The sequence below is a fragment of the Cucurbita moschata genome, unplaced genomic scaffold (assembly GCF_002738365.1).
Source record: "Cucurbita moschata cultivar Rifu unplaced genomic scaffold, Cmos_1.0 Cmo_Scf00032, whole genome shotgun sequence".
NCBI classification, from domain to species: Eukaryota; Viridiplantae; Streptophyta; class Magnoliopsida; order Cucurbitales; family Cucurbitaceae; genus Cucurbita; species Cucurbita moschata.
Window position 1 is genome coordinate 810683 of NW_019268548.1, and position 9227 is coordinate 819909.

The 9227-nt window shown below is 39.9% G+C and overlaps 2 protein-coding genes and 1 long non-coding RNA gene across 6 annotated transcripts in view; all 3 read right to left on the reverse strand.

Annotated features, from left to right (window-relative positions):
* LOC111429739 (DDT domain-containing protein DDR4-like) overlaps window positions 1–7220 on the reverse strand; it is a 10421-nt gene extending 3201 nt beyond the window's left edge. The window contains exons 1-13 of one of the 4 annotated variants that reach the window (XM_023065711.1): window positions 6165–7217; window positions 5969–6079; window positions 4836–4922; window positions 4688–4725; window positions 4528–4609; window positions 4305–4411; window positions 4046–4199; window positions 3752–3844; window positions 3531–3654; window positions 3345–3387; window positions 3071–3259; window positions 2201–2989; window positions 1814–2165 (exon numbers count right to left, since the gene is read on the reverse strand). In XM_023065711.1, coding sequence (XP_022921479.1) covers window positions 2203–2989; window positions 3071–3259; window positions 3345–3387; window positions 3531–3654; window positions 3752–3844; window positions 4046–4199; window positions 4305–4411; window positions 4528–4609; window positions 4688–4725; window positions 4836–4922; window positions 5969–6079; window positions 6165–6557 — 2208 coding nt within the window. In that variant the 5' untranslated portion in view covers window positions 6558–7217 and the 3' untranslated portion in view covers window positions 1814–2165; window positions 2201–2202. Of the gene's footprint in view, window positions 1–1813; window positions 2990–3070; window positions 3260–3344; window positions 3388–3530; window positions 3655–3751; window positions 3845–4045; window positions 4200–4304; window positions 4412–4527; window positions 4610–4687; window positions 4726–4835; window positions 4923–5968; window positions 6080–6164 lie in introns of those variants that run through there. The other 3 variants (XM_023065712.1, XM_023065715.1, XM_023065710.1) reach the window with 3 other exon arrangements.
* On the reverse strand, window positions 173–1514 carry LOC111429741 (transcription factor MYB35-like). Its single transcript, XM_023065720.1, has 3 exons — window positions 1353–1514; window positions 1131–1260; window positions 173–1044 (listed from the first exon to the last, which is right to left on the reverse strand). The coding sequence occupies exons 1-3, from the start codon at window positions 1483–1485 to the stop codon at window positions 222–224; spliced, it is 1086 nt and encodes a 361-aa protein (XP_022921488.1). The 5' UTR covers window positions 1486–1514; the 3' UTR covers window positions 173–221.
* Window positions 7221–8077: 857 nt separating the features above from the next.
* Window positions 8078–8715, reverse strand: LOC111429743. The gene is made up of 2 exons (XR_002708214.1): window positions 8671–8715; window positions 8078–8585 (listed from the first exon to the last, which is right to left on the reverse strand). It is a non-coding gene; the product is annotated as an uncharacterized LOC111429743 (long non-coding RNA).
* Window positions 8716–9227: the final 512 nt, after the last annotated feature.

Genomic DNA, 9227 nt, shown 5'->3' on the forward strand with positions numbered 1-9227 from the left:
AAATTTCAAAAAAAAAAAAAAAAAAAAAAGTGAATCTATGTCAGCGACCCACAATTTTCTTTCAATTTATAGGATCCCTTATTATTGTTTGTGTTCATATTCTTTATGTTAAATTAGCTAAATTATTGAAAATATTTGTACTTTATTTTAAAATATTTTAAATTTTCATTTAGTTGAAAATTATCATTACCAACATCCGAAAAAAACTAAATAAATGGCAATTAGTCGTAAAGTGGTTCATCTAAGAGATTGAGGAAGTCGAACAAAATCTTGTCCTCTTGATGGAACAAAGTTTCTATGAATGTGTTTTCAGTAGACGATGAAGCTTCAACATCATCGTTTTCAGTCAAGCAATGCATTGCTTCAAATCTGTCGTATTGGTACTCAGATTTCTCTTTGTTCATCTCTTCTTTTGATGTTCCATTTTGTGTTTGGAAAGCATTTTGATTTAATGCAAACTCAGCTACATTTTCGTGTTCTCGAGGCTCGGAAGGTAAGAACGCGTCTTCGAGAAGAAAATCCTGCCAGATAAAGGCTGAGGAAGAAGAAGAAGAAGATGAAGATGGTAAATAGGCTTGAGTATTGAAATGGGGTTGAATTGGTTCATTGGAAGTGCAATGTGAGGCTTCTGTCACCAGCTGCATTGCTTGCAGCTGAGCCAGAAGATTCAAAGAAGGGTTGGTGTTCAATTGGTGGACGTTGCCATTCATGAACTTGTCTATGGATGGTTCAGTTTCTGGCAATAGCATCGTGGGCGTCGACATAACGACATCGATGCCTCTGAAGAGTTCTTGAGCTGAATTTGAGTGTTGTTCTGGTTTCATATAAGGTGAAGTTTTCAAGTCTCTATTAAGAGACCCAATTCTATTGGTGGATCTTGGGAGGCCACCAATGTTTCCATAATCGGCTAAGATTTGGGAGAATGGCTTGTGAGTAACTGGATCGATTCCCATTTCAGAAAGCTTTTTTCGCAGCTTGGTGTTCCAGTAATTCTTCACATCATTATCAGTTCTTCCAGGAAGCTGCTGAGCTATTATAGCCCATCTGCACTCACGCACAAGAATAACACAAAATAGTGAGAACAGCCATTAGTCCTCTTTAAGTATAACACCTTCTTGTCACTAATGTACCTGCTACCAATTGCTGCATGAAGCCTGATAATCAATTCCTCCTCTTGTGGTGTAAAGTTGTGATGCTTAAGATCAGGCCTCAAGTAACTCGTCCATCTAAGTCTACAGCTCTTCCCACATCTCCTTAATCCTATGAAACATCTCAAACACAGTATCCAAGTTCACAGGAGCATCTATGTATAAAAAAAATCAACCAAAATCATCAGAAGTTCAAGTGTTAACCTGCTTTCTTTGGAGCCGAGGTCCAATTACTTGTCCCGTGCTTCGATACGTAAGCGAGTATTTTCGCATCTTCCTCTGCAGTCCAAAGACCCCTTTTGAGGTTTAGTTTGTCACAGCAAGGAACTCTAACCATATTTTATCCGTTCCTCCTCGAACACATCAAAAAATATGAAATGAAGGGGCGAAATTTGAGTTAAAAAAAAGGTTGTTTGAAAATGGTCCTTAAAGGGAATGGGAGGAAGAAATGATATTGTTTAGGAGGTATGATAAGTGTGGAAGCAAGAAAAGCATGGACGTCAACAACAGAGTCTAAGAGAAATAATGACCTTTCTGTGTCTTGGAATATTTGGAGCAGGTTTGAATCAGGTGAATTATTCGGTTAACCATTCTTTTAATTGCTGGTATTTAATACTCAGTCATGTGCATTGCATCTAAGTAATAATATAAGCAATATCTGCAAGTGATATAAGCAGCACACCCATCCAACCCATTATATGTAGAGGGCGATTTAAAATGAGTATCATAATACATCTAAAACCCAACTCTTCGGGTTACAATATGAATCAAAAGGTTATTGTACAATGATGGGTAAAAGTATAGAAACACCTTCCATCTTTTGTTGGGTTTTCGTTGAATGTGGACATTACTTAAAAAAAAATGGACTCTCTAATCTATCATCTTATCATCATCATCCGTTTGCTCCTTGCTGCACTAACTGCACCAAGATGACTGACTGCTCCAAATTGGCCTGAGGAAGAAGGAACTCCGATGCTAATATCTTCTGCAGGCGCTTACCACAAAATTTATACTTTACTATTATCGTACACTCCGATTTCACGAGCGAAAACTATTAGAACTCATTTGTATCATCTTTCGTTTCTGTGGTTGGAGCATCGTCGAAACCAGAGCCGGGAGCAAGCTCGTTTAGGTCGAGAAGTCTTTTTGATGCACCATCGGTTTCATCTTGATCTGGGCCGTTCGACTTTTCAGGAGGAGGATTTTTCTCCTCTATGTTCTCGGCATAAACTTCATCAGGTTGATCGACTTTCATTACTTGGTCGTCGTTGTCTTCTTCTTCTTCTTCGTCGTCGTCGTCCTCGTTGTCAGACTCTCGACTTTCAACTGAATAATCCCCATTCTCATTCTCACTAGCATCTGTGTGCTCATCAGACGCATTGGCATTGGCATTGGCATTGGTCTTTTTAACTTTATTATTCTCTGGTTCAGATTCTGATAGATCATATTGTCCATAATTTATTTTGCTTCGAGTCGCCCTTCTACTACGTCTAAGACCGGACTGAATCTCGCCAGACGACCTTAACTTTGTTTCCCTCCGTGTACGTCCTCGCAATTTTTTTACTTTACGTCGCTGGTCGCTATCTTCACTAATGCTCAACGATTCTTCTTCTTCCTCCTCCTCCTCCTCTTCCTCGTTTTCCTCTTCATAGTGATACTCCTCATCGCCTTCGGAACTGCTCGATGTCTTCCTCCTCTGCTTGCGTTTTCGTAAATACTCCTCGTCGTATACAGCTTCACCAACGATGTCATCATCACTGTCGAAATCTGCATCATTATCTGATAATGCTTCCACGTAATCCTTTTCAGAATACCGTTGTGGCCTTTGTCTTCGCCTATTGCTAAATGGAAAATCAACAACTTAGAACAAACCTGGTAATACTTCAAGGTAACAGAAACACAAAGTTTACCATGTTCTACACCTGCGATCCAACTGTTCGGACATATGGTCTTCATCGACGTCGTCATAATCAGGCGACTTGGGAGATAGTGCACTGAAATTGAAGTTTTGAGACGCAAATGATGGACTGCTCCATTTTCCGTTCGCAGAAGGTTCGAGATTTACAGCAGCTTCTCTTCTGTGATTAGGTTCTGGAGATGGTGGCTTACGCCTGACACAAGAGAGAAGATGATACTATAAGGCCTAGGGAGAAGATGAGGATCTCATAGTAAAGGAGAAAGATACTAAATCCATACTTGGTTGTCTTGATAGCCTCATTGATTGATCGGTCATAATCATCTGCAAAATGAGTATTGGGATATTAGCATATCAGGATTTTGCTTGTTCAGTTCTCATCGAAAAAGCGTATAAAAATCACGAACTAAAATAGCTAAAAACTTCCCGAAAACGAAAGAACAAAGACCGAACTAAAATCTGCATACCGAAAGTATAAGTGACGGGTTTTCTGTCACGAAGTGAGCGTCCTGGACCAAGCCCGTCGACAAGTGCAAAATTATCCAAGAGAAGAGCTTGTCTATGCTGTTTTTTCAGCAACCTTTCTTTTCTCTGTTAGAATAAGTAAATGCAGCACTTGAGCAAGAATAAGCAAGGATCTGAGGATAAAATCACATCCAGACCAAGTAAATGCAGCACGATCAAGTACCTTATGAACTTTCTCGATCTCGGGAAGCATGTCGATCTTCAACTTTTTCCCAAGTGAAGCCTCTGATCGATTTTTACTCGTGAAAAGCTTTTCCTGCAGCATCATTCATAGAAAGAAGTTCTAACAAGATATTGGATCACAGAGTTCAAAGATTCGGTACGACGCGGTGGCCAGAAAACAACCATTAAATGGTATACACAAGAACAGAAAAGGTAAGGAACAAAGCTCATCCGATAAAAGATGGAAAAAGAACAAGAAGTGAGTAATGGATACTCATCAAGTTTAGAGACTCACTGATACATCTTGAAATTCATCAAAACTGGTTGCAACAGATTCCCACTGATATGTTGTACAAGGGAGGACCTGTGAACCTTTCTTGGCTTTTTTCGACTCGACTTTCCTAATCTCACGGTACAAACGATGACCAATTATGGGATCATCTTCGTACCTGCAATAACAATTGCCACATGGTCAACACACAAAATAACGCATTTATAAAGTCGATCAAAAAAACATGCCACAATATGATGAGGGTAAAACAAAACTACATTACCAGAAATAAGTTCCATGTGAATCTCCACCGATTCGTTCTTTGCGAAATGCTGAAAGTTGAACTCCATGTTTTAATGAATTTTCGATGTAGCTCCGGATATCTTCTTGCTGCAACAAACAAAAGAGCAAAAATGAATAACAATGCCTTAAACCCTGATTACTTGAAAGCTCAGAGAAAAAGGCAATGAATAACAAATTTGATGTTATTAAGAAAACGACAGTACCTCCACTCGAATGTCACATAGCGCTTTCAAGATGACCACACGCATCCCAGGATCAAGAGTTTTATAAACTTCTATTTCGACACTGAACACTCACGACGATTAGGCACATGAAAATGAAGAACATTATTGTATATGGGACAGGAAACCTGTAAGTACTCACCCGTGTGAAGCAACGATAGGCAGATCCCCTTCAGCAACCTGCATAATAGACCAAGGACTGTGGTTCAGATTGGAAGCTGGAAATATAGTATTCTACGACGGACACGAGAAAGGAATATATGGCTAAATAAGAAAAATAGGGTAGATACCCAGTGCCACCAGTCCCGTAATTTTCTGCACAACACAGTCACCCACGTATCCCGAGTGAGGGCCATTCTTGTAATAGGAGGAATTGCCTGAAAAACAGAGTAAAAGTTATAGGGAGCTCTTGTTGAGAGCAAGAGAAACACATTTTCAAATGAACTAGCAACATAGTTAAGTCTGCATTAGATAACAAGGTTAACATAGAGGTGTGGTGGCAACTTGATCTAAGGATAAAATATTCCATTGATTACCGAAAAACAAACTATACGAACAAAACAAAAGGGTAAAATTTTCAGATTGAAGTAACGTGATGCTAAGCAAAGAAAACATGTGGCACCCAAGGAGGTCAAGACAAGTATAGTTTTTTCCCGCCTAAGCCCACCGCTAGTAGATATTGTCCTCTTTGCACTTTCCCTTCCGGACTTTCCCTCAAGGTTTTAAAATGCGTCCACTAGGGAGAGGTTTCCACATCCTTATAAGGAAATGCTTCGTTTCCCTCTCCAACCAATGTGGGAACTCACTCTTCCTTTTGATGGTGAGGGCGTTGAACACATGATCTGAGAGAAGAGCTTTGAGCATGCAAACGGGCCATGCGCCCTACTTCAATAACTAAAGTTCATCTCTGAGAACTAAATATTGAAATATCATCTAGCAGCCAACAAGAAGGGAAAAAGCTTAATTCACCTGACAAACTAAAACTGTGGTGAGCAAGTTATCAATCGACATTGTTTAATCATCAGGTGCTCTAAGTTTTCGATTTCCAAAAAATTAGAAAAGCTCTAAACATCAGAAGGCTAGCAACAAAAAATGGGATGGCTAATCATCTACAATACATATCCACCCAACAGTTTCAAAGTATTAAAAGATTTACCCGGGCACACGAGAGCATTTTACGAACCAAGCCGATACATTAGCATAAAAGCAATCGACAATATAACAGTTAAAAGTTGTTTTTAATCCAACAAAACATCGATCATCGAAAAGAAAATCCAACAATAGCATTCCCTGTCTAGTAAAAACACTTGCAAAAGACTAATTTTCATCATGAATGGTTCACGCACACTCTTCTTTCAATCAGAGAAGTAAAGCAAAACCACAAGCTCAGCACAAACATTGGAGTTAAAATTCAAGTTCGAACCTTTAGTAATGGAATGTGTATGTCACTCAAAGTGTCGTTGGGTGCAATCAAGGCCGTCTCAAACTCCTCCACTGTGAACTCATTACGAATATTCAGTAACGGCCTAAAGACCTGCAGCTCACAAAAGAGAAATTGAAGTCATAAACGCAGCAATATGCAAAATTTGGTGATGAAGACATAACTCGCCGAAGCTTACATGCAAGAAATTAAGTACTGACGCCAGTTCCCACTTGGACCGGAGGCTCCAACGCGGCAACTGTGAGGGCGAAGGCTCCTCAACCAACGGCGTCACGATCTTACTGCATTGCTGCTGCTCTGGAGACTCGTCGTTTTGCTGCTCCTTTTTAGGCTTCGGCTTCCGCTCGACCACTGACTGAGCCGCCAACAGCCGCTCGGCAGCACGAATAGTGCAAGCGCGAGAGGGTCGGTTCCTCCTCGTGGTTGGCTGTTCACTGTTGGTCGTTGTGGTCGTGGTCGTGGGCTCGTTCTCGGCAATAGCCGTTCTGGGGTTGGGGTTTTCGATGTGGGAAAGTGGCTCAGGGGAGGATCGGTCACAAGGGATCGGAGGAGAAGAAGAATCTTGCGACATAGTCGGGGAGATCACGAACGAGAAAGCGAGTTAAAGAAGGAAGATTACATGTAAAAGAAACCCAGTTGGGGATATTTGCATTTGAAAGAGAAACGAATTAGAAACAACAAAAAGGGTTAGTTTTAATTGTTAACAGAGAACCCAGAAGCGCAAAGACGAAGATGGAGGACCAAAGGTCCAAACCATCATTGAAGGAAAAGAGTTAGGTTTTTGTATTTCTATGCTAAACGTGTTTGTTTTCTTCCTTGCCTTTTTCCCCCCACAACGAAATGGGGGAAATTTTAACAAGACAACAAACACAGAAGAAGGGGAGAGGAAACAGAAATTGTGGAAGATGGGGGGAATAAAGAGATTGAAGGGCTAAGGACACTACCTGGAAATTGGATTTGAGAGCCTTTGAATTTGTTTTTAACGTATCAGTAAATTCCTTTCCCTGAATCAATGTTTCAAACAACCCCCTTTAATAAATCTATCATAAAGATCGAATTTTTATGCTTACCCAACCATTTATGTTTGCTGTGGCCTGTAAGGATGTAAAAGAAAGGGGGAAATAATAAGATAATTTTAGGGTTTTCCTCTCCCCTGCCTCCACCCTTGTGATCCCATTGGTGGGTTACTGTTTGAATGTCCTTTCTTTTCACCCATCAAACTTGTTGATCCAACGAAGTTTAGAACTTTGGGTTTGCTTTTAACAAAAAGGAATAGAAACCCCTTTCATTTTCAATTTCAATGGTGTGTATGGCTCTCTGGGTTTTTCTATATTTACCTTGTACCCTTTTGAGGGGTTTTTGTTGTATTAAAAGTTAACATTGCTAATTAAGGAGTTAAGCTGCTTAATAAACCATTCTAAGCAAAAAAGGCAGCTGATCTAAATGAGTCAACTTTCTGCTAAATCCTGGATTTACATCAGCAAGATGAAATAAATATATTTGTTTTGAAGATTCTTCCTTTTATGTTGGAATTTAATGTGAGAGGCTCTCTGTAGCAGTCAGGTTGCAATCATTTTGGGATTTCATCATGAACAGAAATGAAAGCCCAATACCCACACCTTCGATCTGCTTTCAAAACCCACCGTTTAGTCTCATGATTCTAAAACGCATATGTTATGGAGATGTTTTCACATCTTTATAAGGAATGTTTCGTTCTCCTCTCGAACCAATATGGGGTCTAAAGATTATCCTCGCTTGTTTAATAATTAAGTAGTCTCTCTTTCATGCCCATCAAAGATCTCAGTTCAAAAGGATTTTGGAGAGTTCATGAAATGCCATTTTTAGGATGAACTGACAAGGCCACCTCTGTTGGCTTCGATCAATCAACGTCGATGAAATTTGGTTTGAACAAACCTCTGCAATCAGAGTTTCACTTTTACATCTATGCATTTGGTGATGGGAGCTCCTTTATGATTAGTCTCTCTCCATTTTTCCCCTTACTTTTTGTGGCTCAGAGTAATTTTGGCAGTCAATCATTCACTCTTTTCATTTGTCTGTTTACGGATAATGTATGAACACTGAATGCAATTCGTCCGTAGAAAACAAATAGAATTTGAATGCAACTTTTGTACACCGTTGGTGCAGCAATCATACACCTAAACATTATAAACACATTTTTCTCGTAACTTTTCACAGTATCAGGCAATATAGTAGCCAACTATATAAATTCGACAGTAAATCGAGCGAGAGGGAGAAGGGAGAAGCAGGGCTCGAAGAACGAACCAAGCAGCGAACAAAAGTTGAAACTATGAGCCTCCTTTCTCTTGCACATGGCCAACCCTGAACTCTGTTCTCCATCAAGTGAACGAGAGGCTATCATGTCCTCCACGAAGCCATTTAAGAGTCATCCATTTTGGCTGGTTCTTGCTTCTCGACAGCATATGTTGTAGGACTGACGGGCGCTGCAGACATTGGCAGAGACAAACTTGATTTTGCTTTCTATAGAGTTTTAGGAGGCAACCAGATTGGAGTAAAAATGTAACTCTCGCAAACCTCAAGAACAATAGATCAACCACCTTGAAGTACATACAACTAAAACCTTCCAGAAAAAGGGGCCTCATAGGATATAAGAAAGTTAATGCAGAAACTGAAAAGAGATGAAGATGCACCAAGAATATACACACCTGAAATCTATCCAGCTTTCAGCAACGGGTCGCTAATCATTTTGTGTCACGACCCGATTTTCGAGGCTTCGAAAATCAGACCGTGAACCAAAAGGCGAAATCGAAAACAAACAAAAAGAAAGTAGAAGAAAAGAAAAACCAAAGTAAAAATATAAAAATACTTTGAATTAAAACAAAAGAGAGAAATTTCGTTTGTTAATTATTACAAAAGAAATTGCAAATATAAAATGAAATACAAAAGACTCTAAAAGACCGAAAAGGGACTGACGCTCCGGAACGACCCCCTCTGTGACTGTACAACTCTCAAACGCTCCTCTACCTCGACCAGCAGCCAGTGAACACCTGAGAAAAATAAATGAGAACGGGATGAGTATAAAAATTATACTCAGTAAGCCACCTACTTGTAGGCTCTCTTCGCATCTTAATTTAACAGAACTCCCACGGTTCCCTAATTCGGTTCTAGGACATTGGGTTCTAACCTTAGTCTATCGGGGCTTGCCCCTTGGGTTTCACCGGTTCATCGTCCTTTCATTAGTCACCTAGAGGTTCCTTATGCC

Bases quoted from the DNA above. Each gene is read 5' to 3' on its own strand.
- LOC111429741 (XM_023065720.1), bottom strand. From the start codon at position 1,485: ATGGTTAGAGTTCCTTGCTGTGACAAACTAAACCTCAAAAGGGGTCTT. The intron at 1,261-1,352 runs GTTAACACTTGA...GATGTTTCATAG, and splicing joins CTCGGCTCCAAAGAAAGCAG to GATTAAGGAGATGTGGGAAG. The intron at 1,045-1,130 runs GTACATTAGTGA...GCGTGAGTGCAG, and splicing joins CATGCAGCAATTGGTAGCAG to ATGGGCTATAATAGCTCAGC.